This window comes from Salvelinus sp. IW2-2015, linkage group LG20 (genome assembly GCF_002910315.2).
Source record: "Salvelinus sp. IW2-2015 linkage group LG20, ASM291031v2, whole genome shotgun sequence".
In the NCBI taxonomy this organism is placed as follows: Eukaryota; Metazoa; Chordata; class Actinopteri; order Salmoniformes; family Salmonidae; genus Salvelinus; species Salvelinus sp. IW2-2015.
Genome location: NC_036860.1, coordinates 73,029,917 through 73,057,495, shown reverse-complemented (window position 1 = coordinate 73,057,495; position 27,579 = coordinate 73,029,917). Strand labels below are relative to the sequence as shown.

General features: G+C 44.8%; 2 protein-coding genes across 4 annotated transcripts in view; one reads left to right on the top strand and one right to left on the bottom strand.

Annotated features, from left to right (window-relative positions):
* Nucleotides 1–15,096, top strand: part of ttyh3a (tweety family member 3a) — a 56,008-nt gene extending 40,912 nt beyond the window's left edge. Inside the window, exons 9-14 of one of the 3 annotated variants that reach the window (XM_070449627.1) lie at nt 517–609; nt 1,584–1,676; nt 6,095–6,231; nt 8,258–8,434; nt 9,056–9,134; nt 11,425–15,096. In XM_070449627.1, coding sequence (XP_070305728.1) covers nt 517–609; nt 1,584–1,676; nt 6,095–6,231; nt 8,258–8,434; nt 9,056–9,134; nt 11,425–11,595 — 750 coding nt within the window. In that variant the 3' untranslated portion in view covers nt 11,596–15,096. Of the gene's footprint in view, nt 1–516; nt 610–1,583; nt 1,677–6,094; nt 6,232–8,257; nt 8,435–9,055; nt 9,135–9,602; nt 9,702–11,424 lie in introns of those variants that run through there. The other 2 variants (XM_024010995.2, XM_070449628.1) reach the window with 2 other exon arrangements.
* A 9,064-nt stretch (nt 15,097–24,160) lies between these two features.
* LOC111981123 (beta-1,3-N-acetylglucosaminyltransferase lunatic fringe) overlaps nt 24,161–27,579 on the bottom strand; it is a 7,231-nt gene continuing 3,812 nt past the window's right edge. Inside the window, exons 2-7 of the mRNA XM_024012275.2 lie at nt 26,083–26,131; nt 25,679–25,781; nt 25,409–25,562; nt 25,017–25,268; nt 24,819–24,904; nt 24,161–24,674 (exon numbers count right to left, since the gene is read on the bottom strand). Of these exons, the coding sequence (XP_023868043.1) occupies nt 24,608–24,674; nt 24,819–24,904; nt 25,017–25,268; nt 25,409–25,562; nt 25,679–25,781; nt 26,083–26,131 (711 nt within the window). The 3' untranslated portion in view covers nt 24,161–24,607. The remainder of the gene's footprint in view (nt 24,675–24,818; nt 24,905–25,016; nt 25,269–25,408; nt 25,563–25,678; nt 25,782–26,082; nt 26,132–27,579) is intronic.

Sequence of the window (27,579 nt, the reverse complement as noted above, 5' to 3'; positions counted from 1 at the left end):
CACCTAGAGAGGAGTGGTCTTGCTGGGAAAGACAGAACAGAGTGCACACACTCCCTGTGCCTTTCATCTTTTAGGCCAAATGTCAGCTTTTCCCGGAGGTGTAAATGTAGAACTGCGAAATGGCCACTAAGGCCATTGCCAGTGTCAAATATGAATGTGATTTGAAGACCCTACCATAAGACCCTATCCGTGACTTGCTTTTAATGGACTGTAGTATTTCTTTCCTCTTCTCAGTGCAGCACAAGCCCAGGCTAGCTATCACAGCTCCATCTGTTAAGTAAAAGGTGTTGATATATAATATATCTCACAGGTACAAGGTGTCAGTGTGCTGACATTGGGTTGAGTGTAAAGGGACATATTTGACCATCAGAAAGGACTAGAGTTCGCTAGCAGGGTTTTTTAATAAATATATTCTGTGTTCGGGTCAGGAGGTTTCTCACCAAGACATTGAACAAGTAGCGCCGTACTCAATGCCATGTCTGATACAGGCGGTTGTGTTTTCCTCTTGTGTTGTAGAAGTTGTCCGGGAGCCACAAAGCCTTAGTGGAGATGCAGGACGACGTGTCTGAGCTGCTCCGCTCGGCCACCAGAGAGTATCCCCAAACTAAGGTGAGCGCCCTGACTCCTGACATCCATCGCATTACTTCCTGCTGTGAACGCCACCTGCCAGAGTACTGATACTACTGTATACCTGCTGGCTCAGTCACGCCACACAAACACGCCCTGCCTTTCCCCCTGCTCTGAATACACCGGCTGTACTATTGTAGCAATTCTAAGGGTTGAACAGTCCACTGAATGGAATCAATGGACCAAGAGGCAGAGAGAGGGAGGAGACGAGTGCACCTGGCCAGAAAAGTCTGCTGGCACTTCACCTTTGCGTTATGCTCATGTTACTTTCACTGGCCTCCTCTGTACAGCCCTGTGTTGTATTGTCCAGCGCTGAGCTTTCCGCTGTGTGCACAGAGCAACAAATGAGGCCTGACATTTGGGACGTGTTGGAAAATCGAGAGAGGCAGGCAGGCCTGCTTCAGTGGCACAGTGAAGAGAGAAAATGCTGAGTTCATGGGAACATTTCACGTTCTGTTGGGCTACCAGAGATGTAGAACTCCATCAACACTCATCAGCCCTCAGTGTCCCATTTAGTCATTTAAAAATAGACCTCTGGACAGACGCTGTTCTCTGCCGGCCGTTACGGCCCATAGGAGAATCCGGACGTGGTTTGTTATTACACCTCGTGCAGACAGACGGCGGTATAGCCTTAGTTTGAGGTTTCGGAGGAAGTACCTTCATTTCAATGGAATGTGGTGCGCACCATTAAAACCCTGGAGTCTGTGCACGAGGCGTCAGGGTTGCTGACTGTTCTGGTTTGGGAGTTTTATCAAAGTTTCGCCGACTCTCTACTTTTGTTGACGTCATACCAACCTTCTTTACTAGTTTAAGTAGGACACCAAAATTAAGTACTGCCAGTATCTCTCTCATACACTCACACACACACCGAGACAGTGGTCTGGCATAATTTGCTGTGTTAAATGTCGACCCGGCCCTGTTTTTAAAGCGTTTGTGTGTTTGTGTGTGTCTTGCAGGGGAATCTAGAGCAGATCCAGGGGGTGCTGAACACCACAGAGATCGGCCTGCATCAGCTCACTGCCCTGGTGGACTGCCGAAGCCTGCACATGGTGAGCTGCCTTCCTGCCTGGGACACCAGGGGGACCATGGCTAACATCCTTACTCCACGGGGGATGTCGTATGGTCTCTGTGTTGCGTGGTCACGGTCTACATGTGTACATATCCCTCTCTGGGATGTGGTTGTTAGCGTGTACGGTACGTTCGGTGCATGTCCAGTCCGATGATGTTTGCAGATGTGTGCGCAAGCTAAACGGTCCAGTGAGTCGTTGCGTGACCCGCAGTTGGCTTCCCCTCTGCCTGTGTGATGGAGAGGACCACGTTCACGGTTCACACTCCTGTGCACGTGCATCTGTGCTCCGCTGAGCTCAACTCTGCTCCACTGCTCTTGGTTCAACCCTGTATTCAGACCTGCTCCTCTCTGCCTGCAGTGCATCCTCCGCCCTGGGCTGAGCTGCATATCTCTCTGATCTGTAGTAGCAGCCCTCCCTGACAGCTCTTCACGTCCTCCCCTGTTAACCCCTATGTGGCCGGTGCCCACTGTCACACTGTCAGAACCCTGCCTGGGTCTCACTGTTCCTACTGTCACTTCCACTCTCATCCCCACCACWSWCAMCCCTCACAGCGGAGGGCAGGAGAACCTGAGCCAATCAAGTAGTAGCCCAGGAGCTTACATTCYGCCTAAACCAGGGCCACTTTCAGTAGCAGATAGAAATGTCATGACGTGAATAGAGCTGACGTGGTTTGTTCTWCTACAGAGAGGGATGTTTGTTCTGCATCGTATATTTCTTTCTGAACATTGTGCTGAGCATGACCCAGGAGGATGGTGRAACGCGCCTGRCACTACATCACATGTAAWCATGCTGTACCTAGAGGGAACAACCAAGACGRCTCTCAGTGCAAATGCAGGAAGCAGAAGCGGCCGTCGTGAAATGTTTTCTTTAAAAGCTGGACAATATTATTCCCAACTTACTCTGCTTTTGTCATGTTGAATAGCGCTCGCGGGTATTGCACATGTTGTCGAGTTACTTCCTCTCGATAATGACTGTAATTTGCTTGGCTCTGAAGCAAGGCGCTGGAAAAGCACCGTCTTGGCCTGCTTTCACTCCTCCACGCGATGCATCATTAAATAGTCATGTCTAACCTCCCTCCCCCAGCTTGTGTAGCATGTGTGTCAGATAGGGCGCTGGGTACAGTAACCCTGTGTAGCTGACAGGCAAAATGTAGCATCTGTTTGGTAGGTTAGTTGTGTTTCTATGAAGTGATGTGAACCTCTAGCCTGTGCACTAGTTGTCATAGATACATGTATATGACATGGCAACCAGACGGTAGTGATGGGAGGAAAGTTCCATGCAGTTACATAACGGGTTATTATTTTTGAAGGTATACCTCATAGTTTTGACAATATCGCAGTATTATTTTTGCACTAGTTGGCTGTACCTGCACCAAAACTCCACTATTTGTTCTCCATCTTCTTTTTAAATAGGGAGCCCATTTTATTTTCAGCACTTTTATTTCCGTGACTGATCAAACCTCATTTTCTCATGGCTCTGTCTTGTCCCTCTGCAGCAGCAGTATTTTTGAATGATCGACTCGCAATAAAGTCACAGTGTGGAACCGCAGTACATATTAGAATTGTGAGAATCGCAATACATATCGTATTGGCACCTAAGTAACGCCCTACTAGACAGTGGAGCAGACAGATCTGTGACCATGTTAGTGGTATTGTATCCAGGCATTGCAAAACGTCATATTTGCATCACTGTCCTGTCATACAGGCCTACTGTACATGTATGTATGTACATACATGTACATACATACATGTACAGTTGAAGTCGGAAGTTTACATATACCTTAGCCAAGTACATTTCAACAAATTTTTTCACAGTTCCTGACATGGCGTCATGAGGAAGGAAAATAATGTGGATATATTGAAGCAACATCTCAAGACATCAGTCAGGAAGTTAAAGCTTGGTCACAAATGGGTCTTCCAAATGGACAATGACACCAAGCATACTTCCAAAGTTGTGGCAAAATGGCTTAAAGACAACAAAGCCAAGGTATTGGAGTGGCCATCACAAAGCCCTGACCTCAATCCTATCGAAAATGTGTGGGCAGAACTGAAAAAGCATGTGCGAGCAAGGAGGCTTACAAACCTGACTCAGTTACACTAGCTCTGTCAGGAGGAATGGGCCAATATTTACCCAACTTATTGTGGGAAGCTTGTGGAAGGCTACCCGAAACGTTTAACCCAAGTTAAACAATTTAAAGGCAATGCTACCAAATACTAATTGACTGTATGTAAACGTCTGACCCACTGGAAATGTGATGAAAGAAATAAAAGCTGAAATAAATCATTCTCTCTACTATTATTCTGACATTTCACATTCTTAAAATAAAGTGGTGATCCTAACTGACCTACAACAGGGAATTTTCACTTGGATTAAATGTCAGGAGTTGTGACATACTGAGTTTAAATGTATTTGGCTAAGGTGTATGTATGTAAACTTCCGACTTCAACTGGTATGTATGTATGTATGTATGTACAGTGAAGGAAAAAAGTATTTGATCCCCTGCTGATTTTGTACGTTTGCCCACTGACAAAGAAATTATCAGTCTGTAATTTTAATGGTAGGTTTATTTGAACAGTGAGAGACAGAATAACAACAACAAAATCCAGAAAAACCCATGTCAAAAATGTTATATATTGATTTGCATTTTAATGAGGGAAATAAGTATTTGACCCCCTCTCAATCAGAAAGATTTCTGGCTCCCAGGTGTCTTTTATACAGGTAACGAGCTGGGATTAGGAGCACACTCTTAAAGGTAGTGCTCCTAAACTCAGCTGGTTACCTGTATAAAAGACACCTGTACACAGAAGCAATCAATCAATCAGATTCCAAACTCTCCACCATGGCCAAGACCAAAGAGCTCTCCAAGGATGTCAGGGACAAGATTGTAGACCTACACAAGGCTGGAATAGGCTACAAGACCACCGCCAAGCAGCTTGGTGAGAAGGTGACAACAGTTGGTGCGATTATTCGCAAATGGAAGAAACACAAAAGAACTGTCAATCTCCCTCYGCCTGGGGCTCCATGCAAGATCTCACCTCGTGGAGTTGCAATGATCATGAGAACGGTGAGGAATCAGCCCAGAACTACATGGGAYGATCTTGTCAATGATCTCAAGGCAGCTGGGACCATAGTCACCAAGAAAACAATTGGTAACACACTACGCCGTGAAGGACTGAAATCCTGCAGCGCCCGCAAGGACCCCTGCTCAAGAAAGCACATATACATGCCCGTCTGAAGTTTGCCAATGAACATCTGAATGATTCAGAGGACAACTGGGTGAAAGTGTTGTGGTCAGATGAGACCAAAATGGAGCTCTTTGGCATCAACTCAACTCGCCGTGTTTGGAGGAGGAGGAATGCTGCCTATGACCCCAAGAACACCATCCCCACCGTCAAACATGGAGGTGGAAACATTATGCTTTGGGGGTGTTTTTCTGCTAAGGGGACAGGACAACTTCACCGCATCAAAGGGACGATGGACGGGGCCATGTACCGTCAAATCTTGGGTGAGAACCTCCTTCCCTCAGCCAGGGCATTGAAAATGGGTTGTGGATGGGTATTCCAGCATGACAATGACCCAAAACACACGGCCAAGACAACAAAGGAGTGGATCAAGAAGAAGCACATTAAGGTCCTGGAGTGGCCTAGCCAGTCTCCAGACCTTAATCCCATAGAAAATCTGTGGAGGGAGCTGAAGGTTCGAGTTGCCAAACYTCAGCCTCGAAACCTTYATGACTTGYAGAAGATCTGCAAAGYGGAGTGGGACAAAATCCCTCCTGAGATGTGTGCAAACCTGGTGGCCAACTACAAGAAACGTCTGACCTCTGTGATTACCAACAAGGGTTTTGCCACCAAGTACTAAGTCATGTTTTGCAGAGGGGTCAAATACTTATTTCCTTCATTAAAATGCAAATCAATTAAAACATTTTTGACATGCGTTTTTCTGGATTTTGTTGTTGTTATTCTGTCTCTCACTGTTCAAATAAACCTACCATTAAAATTATAGACTGATAATTTCTTTGTCAGTGGGCAAACGTACAAAATCAGCAGGGGATCAAATACTTTTTTCCCTCACTGTATGTATGTATGTATGACATCTACTAATGATCTAACGTCATGCACCATCACATAATTGAAGAGACTGATGCACTGTACCACCCTGTGCATACTGTGATCATAAATAATGTCAGGTACCATTATAAATTACTTCTCTGTTGCTGTGTTGTGTTCCATGACTATGTCCAGGCTATAACAGGGTTGTGTTCCAGGACTATGTCCAGGCTATAACAGGGTTGTGTTCCAGGACTATGTCCAGGCTATAACAGGGTTGTGTTCCAGGACTATGTCCAGGCTATAACAGGCTTGTGTTATTAACTGTGTTGCTGTGTTGTGTTCCAGGACTATGTCCAGGCTATAACAGGGTTGTGTTATGACGGACTGGAGGGCCTGATCTACCTGGTGGTGTTCTCCTTCGTCACGGCGTTCATGTTCAGCGCCATCGTCTGCAGCCTACCTCACACCTGGAACAACAAGAGGTCAGAACCCATCTCCCGTACACACCACTATTTTCCAATACCACATACAGTCCAATTGGACCTCAATGCTATTTCTGTTTCTATGTTAGTGCTCCATGTCTATGAGGAAAATGGTTCAGAAAATAAACGATGTTTTAAGTATTTCAGCGTTTAAGAAACCTTTTAGAATTGCTTCCAATAGAACTCATATGTTAGTTAATAGAGCTTTTGCCTGAACCACGGACTGTAGCCTCTTGAGTCCCATTTTTACATTACATGGAAATGACTCAAATGATTTGCCTGTAGACAGACAGAGACCATAAGATTATAGAATTGAATCTGTTTTTTTCCTGAAGAGTTTCTAAACCCCTGACTAAATGTGTTAGCTGCTTTAAGTCTTCCGTTGCTAGTGTGTAGAACACTGGCAACGTGTTCCATCGGACCTGGCCAGGAGGGCTCAGCTGCTTCCCCAAATATATCACTTCCTGTTATCCCCCTCTCCCTAATCGTGCAAAGCTTTGCCTAAATCTATTGCAACCATTGCATGGAGTGGTGTAATTTTGGAGGTTGACGACGTACTTTATGAAATCCATCTGATTTCCCTCCGCTGGGTGACCCTATCAGCAGCCGATGGAGAGGATTAATCATAATGCCTTGTAAGAGACGAGAGTTAGCTGTCCCAGGCCACGCCTCCAGTTTAACTCCACTATGTAATTAGCAGAGTTCTGAGGAGACTGGTGGATATGTTCTGCAGTTTGATCTCAGCTCGCTGTTCCTGTTATACAGCAAAGGGTTTTGTATAGGTATGCATCTTCTAAATGACATACAGTTGTTTGAGTAATAACTCGTTGTTGTAATGACGCATGTAGTTCTTAATAACCCGCCATTAAGCTTTACTGCTTTTAGTGCCATAAGCCATTCCATTGATATGTTTTATATATGAACACGGTAATGTTGGAAATCAGTTACGCCCCCCCCCCCCCCCCKCTACACACTCTGTCTTCGTAATGTTCTGTATGGGTGAATGCGTGCTGATCCGAATGGGATGATGTCATTAATTAGCTGTGTGGAGGAGAACGCTGTGGGTGGTGTGTTGAACACTAGAGGGAGACAAGCTCCACCATGTCATCATCATCATCATCAGCAGCGCTGTTCACTGCAGCGCCGCAAAGGCTATTTTTGTCTTCTTTTGTTGTCCATGTTTTATACCTTGACCATTGTGCTACAGGGGGAAATGTCTTTGTTTTTTGGAAATGTGACAGTGGGCTTTCAGTGGTGCCCTTGCGCTAGTTACTATCACAGCTCCTGTTTGGACAGAAATGGCAAAGTAAACCAATCCGTACTGTAGCAGATCAATCTGTAATATTTGTGTGGAAACTGAATACATGTTTATCTTAGTGGAGCGTGGTTTTATACCTTAAGCTCAGTGGGGATTTGCTGCTTTCCCTTTTTCAAAGAGAAGACATCTTTCGTCTCCCCTTGGGCAGTGAAGAAATTGACTAGAAACGTGGCCGAGGATGAATGCAAAACGTGACTGTGAATGTGCCTGTTTTTGTGCCGCTGCTGCTCTCCCCATCAGTGGGAGAGGGCTCCACCTTGTGGCCGTTTGTCACTCTGCAGGATTGTAGTCAATTCCATTTCAAAATAAACTGTCATTCCAATGTTTGTCCCCCACGATGAAATTGAGAATGGTACTGTGGATGTGTCCTTGTACGTTCGTCACTTGGGTGAATGATGGATCTTTCCATAGAGATCCAACATTTACAAAATTACACTGATTTGCCCAAGGCAGGAGCTATAGTAATTAACTGAAATGTGTTAGTCACATGTAGTATCTCATTTGGTCGAAGCAGGGGGCGCTGCATCCTTAGGGTATGACATGTTTTCTGTTGCCTTTTCCTCAATGATTTCCTATGAGAAAATGTGGAAGTCGGATTGGAATTTCTGTTTTCTTCCTGAATTGAAACGGAATTGACTCCAACCCTGGTAGTATGTGTCCTGGTGGATGTGTGACTCAGCAGTGTCTCTCTCTCTCTGTCTCGTATAGGAACGAGGCGGACAGCGAGGAGGAGTCCGTGGCCCACGGAGGCAGACTGCAGAACCACGACAACCTGTACCGCGTCCACATGCCCAGCCTGTACAGCTGTGGCAGCAGCTACGGCAGCGAGACCAGCATCCCTGCTGCAGCACACACCGTCAGCAACGCCCCCGTCACAGAGTACATGTGAGTACAGTAACACCAGTCCCGTGGAACACTCGTCTCAAAGAGAATCACTGGGGAACAGTGGGTGCACTTCCCCTCCACTTTCTCAGTGTTGAAAGGTTCGAAGCAGGCTGTGGTGGTGAGGATTGAGGAATGTGAGATACCATGTGACCCAGGGCTGTACTAGCACAGCCTCCACGTTTAGGGCACCGCTGAGAAAGAGGAGCTGTGCTCTGCTCTCCCATAGTGTCACATTCTGGCGGCCACGAGCGATGCAGCTGTTGCTCTCCAGCTGTGGCCCTTTGAAACCCAACAGCCTTATGAATGGACCTCTTAGGATTTAGGATGGGGGCTGGGGGAGGGGATTTGGTGGTACTCTGGTTTTGCTGGATTGTACAGTACAGTACAGCCATGGATGTTCTGTGTCTGATGTGCCTGTTGGGGTTTAAATGGTATCATGAACTATTTGTAGATGTGGATGTATGTGCTTCTGTGGCATGGAAAGTATATTTTGAGGGTCAGTAAGTCATGTACGTGTTTGTGCACCTGTTTCTGTGCGTGTGTGCGCACGCAGGTTCTGCATCTGTAGTTCCATCCCTGCCTGTGTTTAACCTTGGAGTGTGTGTTTGCTCTGTTACACAGGACCCAGAATGCCAATGCCTTCCAGAACCCGCGGTGTGAGAACACCCCACTGATAGAGAGAGAGTCCCCTCCTCCCTCGGTAAGTGTCCCAATGTCTACGTTATTCACTGATGGACAGAACACCTCCACTGACTGGGTCATTTGGCAGCCGTTGTGTAGGACACGATAATGATGATGATAATGAAAGCTCTTTCCGATGAGATCTTGTTTTAAAGTAAACAGTCTGCCAACGGGGCCTGGTTTTGGAAATGTCTCAGAGTAGTCGGTGTTTTGTTTTTGCCTCTTATTTTGACATATTCAAGTGAGTTTGGTTCACAGTAAGCGCTAGAGTCAACATGACGATCCTAGCTACCAGTCTCCACAGGTTGTGTGTTGTAAGTCAACCTGGTTCCCTCAGTCCCTGGTCCTCCCTGGCTGCTTGCCCTCCTGTCCTGGAGGCTGAGCCCCTCCTTGGTGTCAGTGTGTCTGCTTGGGCCTAGACTCTGCACTGTGCATCTTCTCTATACTGTCTTGTCGCTGTTGTTTTCTTTCCTGCAAACCCACACAGTTGTATTTGACTGCCGGCATGGACAGTTACAGCAGCTGCAGCTGGCAGTTAAAGCCCTCGGCGAGTGAGAGATCGTTTTGGTAACCTCCTCCGCTATGCTAACAGGTACAGACAATGGCCCGCCCACCCACCTTCACTTACTGGCCTGTGTTACCCCCAAACCAAGTCTACCCCCCCCCAACACCCCACCCCAACCACCCACGCCGTAACCAGAGTTACCTGCCACCCCACTGCCCTCCTGTGTCTTGCTAGTGTGACCCCTCACCTAACGCGTGTTCCCTGACTGTGTCCTTGGGCTGCATGCCTTCCGATCCCCCAGCACTGCAGCTGTGTTATGGTGATCACGTCACGTTCTTGTCCTGCCTTCAGGCCCACTATGGCTTTCTTTACAACATTGAAGCCTACGTCCGACAGAAAACGACATTCACGTAACTGCGTTGCAGTCTGCAGTCTGCTTCAGACTGTTGCATTCCCCTTTCCACCTGAACCAGGGAGGGTCTGAAAGGAGTGGACACTATGAATGACATCTGAGTGGACTTTTTTAGGGATGGACGGTTTTGAAAAATGAACAAGTTAATTACTATAGAGAGAGAACAACTTTATCCAGTTTGTTCCAGGAGATTCCCCTGGTCCAGGACTTGTACTGGTTCATTCTGGAAGTCTTGAGTTGTTCTGTGAGCCAGAACATCTTTCTGCTATTGTCAGGTTGTGCCACCTATGTCCCGTCTCTCTCCTGGAGAGCTCATAGATGTACACTATAAAGGGTAGAATGGCTCTGAGTGTGGAGTGGGATGATCTCCACCTCACTTTACCTCTAAGTCTACAGAGACTCCATTGAAAGTCATGATGATCTGGCAAGGCCACTTTTCAGTACATTCGTGTGCAGGATATAACGTCTGGTTATATCCAGTTGGCCGAGCATGGCGCTGGAAACGCTGATGATCTCTGGGTGCACGCATGACTGCAAGTCGCTTTGGGATAAAAGCTGAATGGCATGTATATTATATAGGAGCTATAGGCAAGTGGATAAGTCCTGTTTCTGTAGACCTGTCACATCTTTCACAGAGTATGTGACTGCAAGTGCACCTGGTTTTGTGTCTGCTCCTTCCTTTGCAGTAAATACATTAATGTACACAGATGTGACAACCCAATTCCAGTTATGGTTTATTACCCTCAAGTACAGTATGATAAGCCTTACTTTCCCATGTAGAAACATACTATATATACCTGGATAGATGGTGGATAGATACGGTAGATATGTACTGAGGTAGATTTCTGATCTCAACACACCAGACCGTTCAGAGCCAAATCTGAGGTTAGGGGATCTGAGATATTCTGTACATTTGCTGATCCTAGGTGTCCACAATAGGCTTTCAAATGACTCCCGGGTGACATTCCACAATGCAAAACCCCGGTGCTGTATCCCGCATGGCTTCTGCGCAGCTTACTCAATTTAAAATGAATGAATGGACCCTGAATGTTTTCTTCTGTTGGGTGTTGTCATCTGTGAGGTGTGGAGCTTGTTCATTCTCCAGCCTCACAGCCAAACCCTCTCTATTGATTTGTTAAGGTGACCTGTTGTTCTCAGCTTGTTACATTAGTCTGCTTTTTTGGTGTCAGGGAAAAGACCTGCTTTCAAAATACAGAAAATATCAAATATACACCACTAAGGCAGAGGCATCATGTAAAGACTTATGTTTCCGAGGCCCTTTCATGACTTTTCCATTTTTTATACTTCTCTATTGGATGAAAATGTTTTATCTGTGAATACACGGGCATCCCATGCTGTTTTGTACGCCTACTTGTCTCTTTCTCTCAACAGTACACCTCCAGCAATGGGCAAGTACCTGGCCAACAGCGGACCGGGTCCCAGTACCTCCACCCCCGTAGCTCCACAGCACCCATCACAGCACAAGAAAACAGAATTCGGTCACACCACTCACGACAGCACACTCCACACCGCCCACCACATCACCCAGCGGCACAGCTCTAGACAACACCGGGGGCGTGACCCACCAACAGACACACCCGTGTGGAACCGCCTAGCCTCTGGAACCTCTTCTCCAATGCCCCTCAACATCTCTGTGACGTCATCTCCATCCTCATCCAGGCTACAGTCCCAATCTCCTCTCCTCTTCGCTCTTACTAGCCCTCTTCCCCCAGCAACAACTTCAAACATCTGAGCCAAATATGTCTTTTGAAGTGTGCTTGATGACAGAGCTAAGAAAGGAACGTGCAAGACAGGCGCATCGTGTAAATAGTTCTGTCGTCATTACAATGTTTTCCGTAGGCCCTTTCATTATGTTTCCAGATGGCCAGTCTGGGCTGGGCCAAACAGCGGAGCCGCTAGCCAGTGCAGGGTGAGGGCCAATGGGAGGTTATTTCCAGCATCGTGTGATCTCTGTCATCTGCTTCATGGGCTGCTAGTGGACTGACTGAGTGGTGGCCCTTGTTCCCCTGCTACTCCCTACCACCGCCCCGCCTCAGTGCTGGGCCATCCTCATGGCCCAGGGACAATACAGACTAATGAGGCAACTGGCCTCCAGCTCTTCATGAACGATCTCTGCTCCTTTTCCACTCCTCTGTCTGCTCAGTCCACCAAATATCATCTTGAACGGAGTGATAATGTCTTACGTGAGGATATGTTGCTCCAACAACATCTTTTGGTTTTATTTGTCTGCCACTTTTGGGGTCTTCTTGTATTTGATATTGTATGAAGGAGACATCCACCATCAAATGGTCTCCATGTTAACCACTGCAAAACCCACTAGTTGTGGTGCTGTGAAGGAGAGAACACCTGACTAGATGATGAAACTAAACTGCCATTGCTTTGGTGAGGACTGAGACAGTTATGGGACCATCTAGGCTAGCACTGATTACTATTGATAGTGATTTTGTTCAATATGTTGCTACGTACTGTACTCTCTCTCGCTCATTGCTGGAGGAGATGTTGAGCAATGCCTTTACACAGAGAGCTGTGGAAAGGCCTAGAAACCACTGTTCCCTCACACCCTTTTACAGACCTAGTCCTCTGTCATAGCAAGTTGGGATCCAGGCACGGTTCCTCAACGGTTGGATGTACCTCAACAATACTATGGCAATGATATGTCTGAAAGACAAAGACCAGTGTTTCTCCAGCATTCCGTGTGAGTGTTCTTCATAATAGTGAAACATCTCAGTTCCTCATGTGATCCTGTTATCTGGAGGACTTGCAACACGACCAGTAGAACGCCTGGTCGAGGAAAGGGCATTAACATCAGTTGTATTATCCGGTCTCTCAATCCATGTGTCTGACGAGATCACATTGACATGTCATTACTTCTGTCTAACAAGCTGAGAGACTACTGATTTCTTATCTACGTAGCCATCAGCTTGTTATTGCATTTGTCTGACTGTGAGTGGGACCACAGACTGTGAGTGGGACCAGTTATCTTATTTCCTAATGTCTTATAGTAGTAGGTCTATGACTGGAAAAGACTGGGACCTCTTAACTCTTACATTAGTCCTGACCTGCATGTTTGTGGCTGTTGTTGTTGTCTCCTCCCCCCCCCCCCAGAGGGAGGTTTTTCATTGGAGTGATACAGTATGCCACTATTCCTGAAAAATGACTGAAGCTACATGGAATTTGAACTGGAGAGTTTTGCTGTGAAAAAAACAAGTTTATTTTCGATTCCAGCGTCTGCTCTTGGATGATGTGAACTGAAAAGACGGATAAAGCTCACTAAAGAAGAGGAGCTGTGAACGGTGGGACCCACTGTCCTCTCATCAATACCACAATTACATTGAGGAGTTTGATCAATTGAGGATCTGCTTGACAAAAATGTTCACACTTCTATGGTAAGGTTTTGTCCCCAAACCGGAAGACCATTCAGACGAGGAAAGGAAACATTTCGAAACTAACGGAAGCACAAGCTTTTTTTCAACCGACAGATATGAGGACTGGTTCCTGATTGCTGAGAGACGAAACAAAAGAGTTTTCCTCCACCATTATAAGACTCATTTAAAGTCTCATTTGCAGTGCTCTTCTATTAGCCAGGTATCTTGTGTTGGTGTTCCTCTGTGTACAGTGGTCGGTGTTTTTGCTTGCCTGTCTCCTGTCCTCCCAACAGATCTCTGACCGCCTCGCAACGTTCTCCTCTGCTGAATCACGTTACATCCCGTGTCTGGAGGCTGTGTACATGAATTAGTATGTCTTTCTTCTAAAGAGGGGTAGAATACATGTATTCGAGTGTACAATTATGCATGTTGCAACAGCCAAGAGAATGCAAAATGGACATCCTAATGCACCAGCATTTCATTGTCACAAAGATGTGTTTTGGCATAAAGAACTATTTTGGAGAGAGAAAATGAAACTGCAGGAGTTGTTTCACAATGGGTAAACTGAAGAAATGCTGTAGTGACACAGGTTCATTTGTACCATTTACCTTTTCAGCAAGAGCGTCCTACTTTCCTGTGGACTCCTAAAGCATGGTGCCCCTTCAAACGTACAGTGAAATATTGTTGTACGTTGTTGCTACCGACGCTTCTCTTGGCGCCCCTTCGTTCTGCGTTGTAATCAATATGAGAGGTGTGGTTCTTTCGTCAGACTGTGCCAATAACCAAACACAACACCTTACCTTTACTAGGATCTTTTTAAATGTCTCACTTAGGCCTGTTTGTACAGTTCACAGCACTGTGGTTGCCTGAGCAACCAAATGAGGAAAATGAGCCCTACATTTTGAGCTGAAAATGACTTGTTCTTTTATTTTCTGTGTGAAAGACCATTTATTATAGTAATGGTGGATTTTTACTGTTTTTAGAGTAGTCATATTCTCTTTGTTGATATTGTAATGCTAGATCAATGTACAGACTTTAAAGGGATACTTCAGGATTTTGGCTATTATGCCCTTTATCTACTTCCCCAGAGTCAGATGAACTAATAGACCACCGTCTCTGCATCCAGTATGAGTTAGAGGTAGATCTGCGAGCCAATGCTAACTAGCGATAGCTGAATGAGTGGAAGTGTATGGTATCTACTAGCAAATGCACTAACGCTAGTTAGAAACTTCCTTCAAACTGCATGCAGAGACAAAAAAAATGGAATCCACCAGTGCATCTGACTCTGGGGAAGTCGATAAAGGGCTTAATAGCCAAAATCCTGAAGTATCCCTTTAAAACAAGTTTGCTAAATGAGCTGGTGAAGTTGACATTTCCTTTGTCATGGTGATGAAATCTTTTTTCCTTCATTAAAAAAAAGTAATTTACCATTTGATTCTTTTTAGTGTTCATTGCATATATTACGATGTGTAGCAGGCAGAACATTTTTGTTGCTTTTATGGGAATACGATATAGTTTTTGTCTTTCATTGCTTTGTTTTGATAACAATTCCCTGTAGATTTACTCATTGTTTTCATATAATTTTAAAGCAATTACTAAAATATTGTACATGTTAAACCTGTGGTTTTATTGAGCTTGAACTCAGTGTTTTGAAATTAAACCAACGTTAACTGTTGAACCCTGACTTGTCTTTACATGTAGTGAAGAATAGACAATGTTGATCATAACTGTTTTGAAATGGACAGAAATGCATGATTTTTATGAGAGTTTGATTTTAACTTAGGCTACATTATTTTACAGTGGAAGCCTATGTGCAGCTATCAATGGTGAACAAAGATAACAGATTGCTTGCTCCACTTGGCTGATATTGTGACTAGTAGCACTAGGTAGCAGCAGAACTACACAGTGTCTCAGTAAATATATCTGTGCTATAGTACTCTGAGGTGATGGTTGTTTGTTGATACAAGTATTTTGATATTCAACACAGCAGGCTTTGTTACAGGCAGTAATATAGCTCCAATGTATTTCTGGGATGTGCTATTGTTCTCTGTAGTGTGCAGATTGAAAGGCTATAGGCCTGGATGTCCTGTTGACTGGAGGAGAAAGGCTGTGTTGTCTGTGTAACCTCACTGGGCCGACGGCAGGCGAGAGGCCAGTGTCACAAACAGGACAGACGTCCAGCATTGTCTCCTTCCTGTAGGGCAGAACGTCAGGCAGCTGCTGTCTCTCCAAGACTGGCGTCCTGTCTAGTCTAAGAGGGGTTGGAGGGATGGGAACGGGGATGGATGAGTGAATGGTACCTCGATCCTGAATGATCATGAGCCAAAGTACTTTAATCCTAGTATTTTGTTCATCCCATTTTACTACAAATGTAATGTTAGGAACTCAGCCTTTACGATACATGAATTTAACAAACATGACAGAAATGTCCAACAAATCCTTTTAAATCAAATCAGTTTTGTCACGTGTTCTTCCAACATAGTATGAACAAAGAGAAGTGGTCAACACTTCTTCCTGGATCCTAGGATGATGATAAGTGAACAGCTGGAGAAGTAGATGAACTCAGCAGCTGTCCGTTCCTTCTGGCCACTCACTGCACTGTCATCAGTTTGGAAGGTCCATTTAGTATCTCACACCAGATGTGAACTTTTTGGTAACTCTTTAGGGTATACGTTAAGTATGCATGGAGACAACAATGCCTATCAGATTATCTTATTTTGGTCTTACATGTAAATGGTTAGTGATGCTTACGATATTCGATTATTTTTTTTTTTTTTAAATTCTAATTCAATGTTCTTGTCTGAATATGTAGCAATCACATCTACCCCCTTCCTTCCCTGCTTCTCAAACGTTTCAGTTTGACTGAGAAGTAAAGAAACAAAGCAGAACGGTGTTTAAATAGTCTTGTTTCTCCTGAAGAGGCAGCCAAGTCTTTTGCAAATGCACCGGAAATGTATTCAGCGAGAAGGAGCGCGCTAATGAAATTTCACACAGTCTTACTCTTGAGGAAATTGAATTACTCCCCATTGTTGGATTGGAGGAATGCATTGCTAATGCATTGAGGTGGAGGGCTGAATAGCGGAGCAGGGGCGAGATGGTGCCAGGGCCCTCTGACCCCCAGCAGATACTTCCTGAGTCGGGCCTGGGCGCACAGCCAGATGCTCCTACACTAGCACAGCTAACTCTCCTCTGGAGGATTCTAACCCCAGCTATCTCTCCAGGACTCAGAGCAGCTGCATGACAGAGCAGACGGAAGAAGCCTATTAGTGTAGATGCCTCTCTAAATTGTCATCCATTTTAGCTAGAATTAGAAAAGTCTAATTCTAGAGGATGTCTCAGTGTATTCTGATCCACCCTTTTTTAACACAATGTACAGTAGTGTCCTGTGGGACTGAGCCCGGCAAAGAGCAGTGAATGCAGGTCCCAGGCATCTTTGACTGGAGGGACGTCCTACCAGGCACATTGTAGTTGGAGTCATGGGAGGGCCTGGGAGTCAAGGAGACAGGTCGTGTTGCTTGTCCCTCCTTTGTGGCTGGACTCAAAAGAGAGAGGCAGCTGTATCCTGGGGGGTGTGTCTGTGTTACTCACATCCCAGCAGCTCTTTTACACACATCCCCCACACACCAGGAGGGGGAATGAGGGATCGCTAGAGCTACCCTGTTGCCCCCTCCCTAACCTTTTATTCCATGGCTGTGTGGAAAGCCAGTCATTTTCAAAAGCAAGCATTGGTATTGGTGCAGGGTAGTTATCTTCTCGAGCAAATCCCCTCCCTCTCACTGTCCTACTTTTTACATTGATCTAAACCGTATCCCTTTTCGTTCCTAGGCTTTGAGGGGAGTCTTGCCTCCTGGGCAAAACTACTGTCTTGAACCAGTGTTTTTCCACCACCTCCGGTTTAACAGGTTTAACAAGGTACATTTTCACATTAGTTTGCCACACTTGTCGTGAATGTGGCAACGTTCCTCCTGTAGAAGCAACAATGGCTGGAAATGGCGTTTACAGAACGAGCTATTGTGTTAGAAGGCAGGGTGACTTGTAAATCGCTACAAAGAACTGGTCTTCCTCTGTTGGGACGATTGTCTTGTTGCTGGTTGGTTGCTGGTTGGCTCTTAGGCCTAATACATAAATACTGCAATGGAATGATTGAACTGAGACCCATTTGAAGGGTGGCACACCTATAACAGTAATCCTAGATCACAGATGCATTAGTTGGATTTGGTGTAGGTTATGAATAAACAGCATTATGCAGTAGCTGTAATATACTGTATTTAACTGAAAATCTCCGGACAGGCGGCTATGAGGCATACATGGCAGTAATCAAGCTACAGTCAACACTCGTAGCTTGGAGTCCTATATCTCTCTTGTGTGTCTGCCGGAGCAGAGGCCTGGAGAAGGAGCTGTCTGTCCAGAGAATTCATTTGCCTCCTGATTTGCATTCCATGCAAAAGCTTGTGTCTCGCACAGCCCTAAGACACTTACACCAAAAAAAAAAAACCGATTTCTTCAGTTCAATATGTGCTTGAGTCCCTAAGTTAGGACTGTTTCCCAACATTTTTTAAGGAAATGTTCTATTTTGTTGCATCCTCTATCAAATCAACCTTTCCTGCATATCTCTGGTGAAGATCCCTTTGGTGTTCTACCGTAAGATTAGGCCTCCTTCCTTGTGTACATTTCAGAATGTGTTGTAATGGGGGTCAAATTACTTTAGGCGTGTCAACCTAGTGTTCAACTGGTAAAGATGATCAGTCTTCATCTCCCCGACATCCAGCATGTCTTACGCTGACGGTGATATTTGCATATCTGAGAGTAGCATCAAGATTGATGGTGTTACTGTTAGGACGTTAACGCAGAGGGTGTGGGCCCAAGCATCACTCAACAGCCCTGCAGGTGCCAATGTTGTCACTGTCGAACACTGGAGTGGGAAGAGTATTAAACCCCAGGGCATACGGTACTGACTTCACGAGCTAATCCTTGTTCCCCAGGTATAATGGACTTAGCGTTCCTCCCTCACAGTGGAGCTCCCTTGTACACTGAGTTTACCAGACATTAGGAACACCTTGAGTTGTACCCCTCCCCCTTTGCCCTCAGAACAGCCTCAATTCGTCGGGGCATGGACTCTACAAGGTGTCAAGCGTTCCACAGGGATGCTGGCCCATGTTGACTCCAATGCTTCCCATAGTTGTGTCAAGTTTGCTGGATGTCCTTTGGGGCGGTGGACCATTCATGATACACATGAGAAACTGTTGAGTGTGGTAAAAAAAAAACAGCAGCGCTGCAGTTCCTGACACAAACTGATGCGCCTGGCACCTACTACCATACCCCGTTCTAAGGTGCTTAAATCTTTTGTCTTGCCCATTCACCCTCTGAATGACGCAATCCTTCTTTAACCTATCAAATTGTATTGGTCACATACACAAGGTTAGCAGATGGTAATGCGAGTGTAGCGAAATGCTTGTGCTTCTAGTTCCGACCGTGCCGTAATATCTAACAAGTAATCTAACAATTTCACAACAACTACCATATACACACAAGTGTAAAGGAATGAATAAGAATGTGTACATATAAATATATGGAAGAGCGATGGCCGAACGGCATAGGCAAGATGCAGTAGATGGTATAGAGTACAGTATATACATATGAGATGAGTAATGTAGGGTATGTAAACATTATATAAAGTGGCATTGTTTAAAGTGACTAGTGATACATTTATTACATCCTCCCATTCATCTACACTGATTGAAGTGGATTTAACAAGTGACATTAATAAGAGATGGTCAGTCTATGTCATGGACAGAGAAGATATTCCTAATGTTTTGTATACTCAGTGTATGTTTCTTTAAGTGTAGGAAAGTACTTTGGGCCTAGGGCAGCGATGGTATATGAGTGAGGAATGGGCAGGACAGCCTTTCATGTCTTTGATGAAATAAGTGGATGTTTTCAGATAATTCAAATGATTCAATTAGGACAATGTCATGGAAAGTGGTCGAGTACATTATCATTGTCACTATAAGACTGTTGATAGATAATTCAATTACAGCTTGTGCCAACAGGAATTAATTGCCCAGCACTCAGATCAAATTATTCAATAATCATGAGTTACAGGCACGGCCTTTCCGAGTCAATGTGGGATGGATGGGTGAGATCAAGCTATTGGCTGAACACACAGGAACTGTTTTGCCTGCTGTGGGACACTGTAGAAGGTCCCTTATGTATTACCTTACCCAATGGACCTTTCAAGAGGCTACGGTATATGGATGGATCGGTCTGGGAGGAGCCTGCAGCACTCCTCTAAGGCTGGATCTTCACTATAGTCTGTTCAAGGACACTGTCTTCACAAATAATAGCCACTCTGAAGTTCAAGCGAGCCCTCACTTCTAGAGATATGTGATACCTGGATTATGGTAAAGACAGCCTTTACAGCTTTTGAGTACATGTTGAGAAAGCGGATTAAGCCCTCAGCTAGTTGCTGTGAGTGCTCCCTCCCAGTGGGGCTATACAGAACCATCCTGCCACTCCAGCCGCTCCTAATCCTACAGACACCGTGGGCTGTTAATTGGAGACTGGCTGGGTGGGTGATCTGCAGGGGAAAGCCACGGTGACAGCGTGCGAGTCACCAGCGTCTCCGCAATCCCCGGCGCGCTGTGGAATGTTTGTCTCCTGGCAGTTGTTCCAATGTTGGATGCCTTCCATACCTCGCCAGATTTTAGCCTTGTGCCAGGATTCACCATGAACATCACTGCAGGAGTTTCCTAATCCACACCACCATTGCCCCACCATTGGCCCAGCGTCGTCCGGGTTTGGCCAGTGTAGGCCGTCATTGTAAATAAGAATTTGTTCTTACTGACTTGCCTAGTGAAATAAAGGTTATATTTAAAAAATGGAATTGAAATGTGGAAGGTGTTGATTAAACCAGTGTGTGCCCAGTGGGTATGAATGAAAACAAGGCAGACCTCCCTGATAAAACATACTTTTCGTGTGTACTTTGACACGTCTGAACCAACAGCAAGCAGGGAGGTGTGAGATGTAACACCTATGAGGCTGTAGATTCTCCGAGGTGTTAAAGTGTCTTATCAGCAGGATACAGACAGTTCCAGATCATCACCATCTAATAGCCATCTCTGACACTTCTCTGTAGATAAAATGATCGTTGGATTAATGTTGAGTGTGTCCACCAAATGAGTCAGAGTGAGTCAACTACCTTACCTCAAGAGTGTTTAACAGGTTTGCTTTCACGTTTCATTATCAAGGCACAAGTTGTTCTGGCCTTTACATTGCACATTTTTGGGGTGGATTTCATGATTTAAATATAGTTATAGTTGTAATGTTTGGAATCCTACTCGCTCTATTATTGGCCTACACATTCTCAAGTAGGTTGGGAGCTTTTTTTAGACAGGAAGCACCCATTAAATGGACCATCTGGGAAAAGGCGGAACTCAGACAGTCTGTAGCGTCTGAAGTGGAGGGGAACCAGTCAAAACAAATAGAAAACCTTAAGTCCATGTGTGTTTAAAGTACTTATGAATTCATGTCAACTGCCACATGGGAATTCTCAGAACTAACTATCATTTAAAGGGTGGCAGAGCAGACAGAGACTAGATACATCAGCTATTCATGATGACTGACGCCCAGGGTTAAAGCCACAAGTACGGCGAGGGTGAGAGCAGACAGTTTGACTGACACGATTCTGGAGAAGCTAACACAAGGAAGACTGGAGATTGAGTGTTGACTGGCATCATTGTGTGCAGAAACAACAACTATGTGGACAATTCCTCATTTAAAAAACGGAATTTGGATAGTGGACTGGTTTGGTTCCTAAAATCTTTATCAGTGATAAGATGTGGCACAACAACACCCCCGGTTCTATTTCAATATTATGTCTGGTCACCAGAAGAGATGAGGTTACAGGGCTGTAGCGTCCTGTTGTTGCTATCTGATAACCCTCTCACCAGTTACATGTCTTTCTGTTTGTCATCTGTCACCTGCTGTTGTGTCTGTAACTACACGTCTATGGTTGTCTGGCTCATACACTCAGGCTACAGTCCCACTGAATGGAAGTCCTATCTCTCAAAGCATATTTGAATCTTTTGACTCACCCACTTTACATTCACAGTCATCTGTCCATTTAGAAAACATTTCATGCGAAGGGATGAAGGACCCGTCAGTGAAGCTGAGCATGTGAGACAAATTACCAGAGAAAACATCCAGGCCACAAAGCCATAATCATAGCTTGGCTTGGTGATATGTAGTGGGAAAAGTTACGGGCCCTTTGTGTCTGAAGCTCCGTTTCAAACAGACATCTGCCATCAAGCTCTCCTCTCCAGTGACACATGAAATGATAACCCCCCCCCCCCAATCTTTATGGAGGTTTGAAATAAGGGTGAAATGTATTATATGACACAAGCATGTTAAAGCCATCACTCTAGTAACCGTATCCATTTAACCAGTGGCTATTAGTTGGGTGAAACTGTATCATGACTGTAGAGGAAGTAGGGGGTTCTTTACTGGCACTGGACCCATGTGAACAGCATCAACATGGCTCAAGTATATCAACTCTTGTACAATTAAGTGGTAAGTCGCGGATGTGTCCTCATAATAACATGTCTTCTTCGGCACCGAGAGCGGTTTGATCTTTCACTTAGAAAAACAAAGGTTTTATATGAATAACAAATCCTTAATTGAAGAGTTATGTGATCTCGTACAGCTTTGGCTCTAAAGTGTGGTCTGACTCACAGGGTTACAGAAACATTACCTTGGTCAGTCATTTCAAAACCTAGAGGGTTGAAAACTTCTGAGAAGCTTTTCTGCGCTATGCTATAGGTGAGACTGCATTGGTTGAGTGATGGACGTTGTTGGGTCTAATATCTTTCAGATCAGGCAGGGCTACTGTTTATGTACTGTAAGAGGGGTACAATGCGTTACCCACAATTCATCATTGCCAAACTGTTTTCCCAAGGCTCGGTGTCACACTATGAGTGATGTCCTCCGTCTTCTGCATAGAATTCTGTCTGAAGAAAAGCGGTGGCTCCGTCTGACAGACACACAGAAATGTCACGTCTGATCACAACATCAGTGGAATTAGGATTGTGACACATGGAGAACTGTGGTTCCACACTGCGGGTCTGTTAATTCCTCACAATCCTTTTCAATCGCAACAATGTCCTTTCCCATACCCAGTGTTGTAGACTAATAAATTAATTCCGAGTTGTGGCTTTTAAGTGTGTCCCATTAACATTATAATTTACACGCTGGGCCTCGGCCAACATTCAGACTCACTGGGAGAGGTTGTTTGCCTAAATGCTTTAGTGAGATGAGCACAGAGCTTTAGACAGAGTACATAAGAATTTGGGCATTGCCATTTCTAGTCAGCCCTTTTCTTTGGCATGGTTGTGAGAGATGACTGAGTTTACAATGATAGTTTTTAAATCGTCATGCCTGGGTGTGCCCTCTAACAGACAGTTACATAAAATCATGGCAAGTCATGACACCCTATGTCATCCCTTCTAAATAATGACGTGATTGAATAAGCTGATATTTTTTTCACAAACACTATCTGTAAAAAAAGTATGGTTTATTCCATTCTAACCTTTATGTAGAAGTAGATCTGTAACCTCATGCTATGAATGGAATGTCATAGAAAACAAAATACGAAACTAAAATTGTTTCTCAGCGGTTATCCAACTTTATTTCAAAGCGTCATGTTCAGGCACCACAGTGGTTCCTATGGTAATAACATCAGGATTTGATCGTAATCCCTGAGAAGCAAACATTAGAACCATCCAGATACTGGAGGATAAATAACAGCCATTTAGCGCAGTTACAACAAGCAGTAAAGAACATGTCCAGGTCATCAAAACCGTTTACATTCTAATCCGCAATATACACATTTAGCATTTCAACAAAAAAGGCACAGTACACAAGTACTGCTTTATAATTAACATATACAATCCTACCCAATATGGGTCGTTTACAGAGGAAGAACACCTCTGTGTGTGTAAACACTGGTGTTGCTCTTGCAAAGCTCAATACAAAACCAACCCGCATACTCACTGAGGAATAAGTTAGACTAGTGTACATGGCTCTCCATCAATCCATTTTGTGCAAAAAGTTATCAGAGAGTATTACATGTGTAGATGGTAATGTAAATATAAACTCTCAGTGGAAGAGTTGGAGGTAATTTAGCTACTTCACAAGAGCAAGCAAAAGTTCATTTGAAACCCAGCTGTGCAATTTTTAAACAAGACAATGTTCAAACAAATCAACAGTTGATTGTAACAGGAAAAAAAAATATCGATATCTTTGCTATATATTATTTTCCCTGATTCTATCAAATGCAAGGAATGTTCTTAAATACAATCAAATCTAGAGATATTGATATTTTGGGGGTTATGTTATTACATCTGTTGGTTGACACAGCTGTGAAACATATCTAAGGACATCAATTCATTCATTTAAAACTACCAATAAGGGAGAAAGTGCTTATTCCTGATGTACCTCAGATTTTATAACCTGACGGCACATTTGGAAAACTGCCTTCTGCCAGCTCAAATCATATTAGTAATAACACTGACAAATCATTAACAAAAAGCACCAAAATATCTTCATATTATTGTTTTTGTCCGGAGTCTTCTGAGATGAACAAAAAAATAAACCACAACCAAAAATCCCCAAATGAAAACCATTTCCTCCACAATCTCAGAAATTCTGACCGTCTGATTATTTCTATAGAACATAAAAGGATCACCTTGAATGGCTTCCAAAACCCAGAAGAAACAAAAAGAAATTGAACAATGAGGGAAATAATTCAGCGGAAATTCAACAAATGAATCATGTAAAGCTGGCAAAAGGCTTGGATATATAAGTAGTGTATTCTATAAGAATTGCAAATACATTTACAAGCAACATTTAAAACAAAGCACTGATTGCCTGCAAAGCCATAATGCTGAAAGCTCCTTCCTACTAAGTGCCTGCCTGGCTCCTCTGCCCCTATGCCAGGGGAGGAAGCCAAGACACCACACAGGAAGGAAATGTCCCAAGGTGGGCCGCACAGCAGCCCAGTAAAACTATCAGAGTCCGTGTGCCACTGAAACAAAAATACAGTGACATCACAGTCCGATACCAAACACGGGTCCCCACCAGCCTTTCAGATACCGAGGCACGGCGGGGACGAGGATACCAAAGGAGCCGGTCACCTAGTAGGCAACCTGAAGCGGGCACCAAGGGGTGTCTGGGTACAGCAAACAGTGCACAGACTTAAACCTGGAACACAAGGAGCGAGAGAGCGAGACATGGAGGTTAGATTAACAGAGAAAAAAAGATATACCCTCTTTACAGTCAAGATAGTTCAAGTAGAGTAGGATCGCCATTTGTGTATTAGTTGTCATGCAGAGGGTAATGTCTCACCTTGATGGGTCTTCCTCCACTGGGAAAGCCCCTTTCATATTGATGATGTTCCTCTTGTTCTCAAACATTCCATAACTCAATGTGATCTGGAATAAGCAAATACAAGAAAGAAATTAGTACCCATGCCCAATAAGTTCTGATAAATGCTGAAACTCTATTCTCACAGAAACGACGGCCGGACAAACGTGCACATCTCACCTGTTTGTGAAGTTCAGATCTGGACACCTGTTGCAGGTTCTCCAGATGGGAGTGGAAGAAGTTGCTGCGGGTCAGAGGCACCCCCAGCACCGACTCGATGATGTAGCCGATGGTGCAGTCGTCAGGCAGACGAATCTTCTCTGCCGTGTTCATAAAATGGCCGCCACTGGCCCATGGGCTCATCTTCAAAGCCAGGCCTCGACTCACACAGAAGCCGGCTCCCCCAGTAGCAAACCAGAAGTTTACTGGTCGCTGGAAGAAGAAAAAAAATGGAGAAAAAAAAGAGACCACGAGCATGTTAGGTTGTTGTTATGCAACCCTTCTGAAGCATCTCAAACTTTTAATAACCAATTGAAAAGTTGTTATAAGCCAGGAGGGCTAAGTCCACCTACCATCTTGTTGTCTCCTAGCCTCTCTGTGGCCTCGATGGGCCGGTCCAGGCTGGGCTTGCCAATGTACATGTCCTGGGTGTGGGGGTAGTGGGACAGCAGCTTCACCAGAGTCCTCATGTTAACGTAGTTATCATCATCCACGTGACAAAACCACCTAAGAGGGGAAAACATTGTTAAAGCGTTCTAATATTTCAATTAGAACAATAATCACTATCAAATCTAGAATGACATACAGCCTGGGTAAATTCATCACTTTAAATAGACACTGACTTTTTCCCAGACTCAATGAACTTGTCGTACTCCACAGCCATCTTGCAGGATAGAGCTTGGCGGCTGTGTGCTGCTGAACAGTTGGTGTTGATGGCGTGACTCCCTGTAGGAACAATGAGGGAGGAGATAGTGAGTTACAAACTAGTACCTTACAAGCTAGCTAATGCAAGTAATTGTAACTATAGCGCTGTTAGAGCCTTTTTCACACAGTTTAATGCCATCTGCCACTAAGACTGCATGTCCCAGGAGCTCAAAGCAACAAATTCCATGGGGATTCATATAGGGGCTTGGTTTATCACTATCAAATCTGGACATTTAATGGTGAACTAATCCCAGCTACTGTTCAGGTTAAAACAAATATAAAATGAGAACTAAAATGTTTCAAAAGAAAATCTAAAACTCACCAATTTTCTTCTTCAGCTCCTCATCTTCTCCGTCTGTGAAGATGTATGTCTGAAAAGGAGGGAAAACACATCAGATCACGTTGTGGGAGTGGAAATCCATGAAATCAAAGCCCCTCACAGAACATTTGAAAAAGTGGACCACCCAACCCCCCAACCCCCCAGATTTTCCGATATTTTTTTTTTAACTTAAAATCCCCCAAGCAGTGGAAGGAAAACCCCCCCCCCCCCCCCCCCCCCCGCATTTTTTTTTCAGCCCCTCTCGACCCCTTTTCTGTCAGTACCCGGGCCGCTCTGGCAGCTCCTCAGTATTAGCTGTCCATTCAGCGTAACTAAAGCCAACAGCGCACTCTGATCCCCTTTACCAGTGAAACCACCACCCTTCCTTAAAACAAACACAGCCCAGGGCCTTGCAGCATCCATCGACAACAATTCTCCCAGTTTGTTGTCAAACCAATCAATAAAGCTTTGGCACCGATGGCAATAGTGCTGAACTGTAGAAATGGGAGGGAGTTATTAGAAAGGTAATATCTTTGCCCTTATCGCCCTCTGGCATGAACTCAGCCAGCGCCACTGTTAGGATACAATCTCAAGGCTGTTGCGCTTTCAAACAGTCAGAGCAAGCAAGCAATAGTGGGAAACGTGGGGTTGGTTCATGTCATTAGCTGTGGAGTCGCGAGCAGCGAGAAAGGAAGGATGAGTGGGTGAGGCTGAGTGGGCGCTGCTACCTGGCGTGTTGGGCACGCGGAGAATAAGCAGGTGCCTGTCTCCAGAGGGGAAAAGTAAACGGCAACGGCGACACACCACACAAAAGGCAACGCAGACACAAAACAGCAACGGCAGACACACGCACAACAAACAGGCAAACGGCAGACACAACAGGCCATGGGGCCCTTTCATCAAGCCCTTCTGTCTGACTTGAGGAGGGCTGCCTAGCACACTCTTAAGCCCTACCCACCATAAAACGAACCCTAATCCCTTACCATGCTCTTTAAGGTGCCACGAGCTGCCCTTTGTTGTTACTAAAACACCAGCCTGCAGTATTCTACCTTGACAGCTTATTCTTTGGCTGCTAAGACCTTATTTCTGTGTCACACAGGTGTGCTGAAATGATCTATTGGGACTCCCCATATATCGTATGATGGCCATCGATTTATATTTGTAATTCTAGTCAACATGATTGGAGCCTCCCCTTTTTCTTTTGGAGTGTACAGATCCAGAATGAATTGGTGTTGGGGGTCAGTCGAGGTGGGTGGAGAGGGGGGGGGTCCCTTCCCTCCCGCCTCTTTTTCATTCTGGATACTTGGGGCATGCACAGTTGCTATGGAGAGAGGGAAACATTCATAAGAGGCTTTATTAGAGTGGGCTTGTTAACCCATGTGTCTCCACATGCATAGAAGACTGCTGATGGATGGTCATCAACTGAATTCGATGTATGTGAACAGGACATCAGACGTACTGTAGTTTGGAATCCAGCTGATTCTTGTGCCACCACTGTCT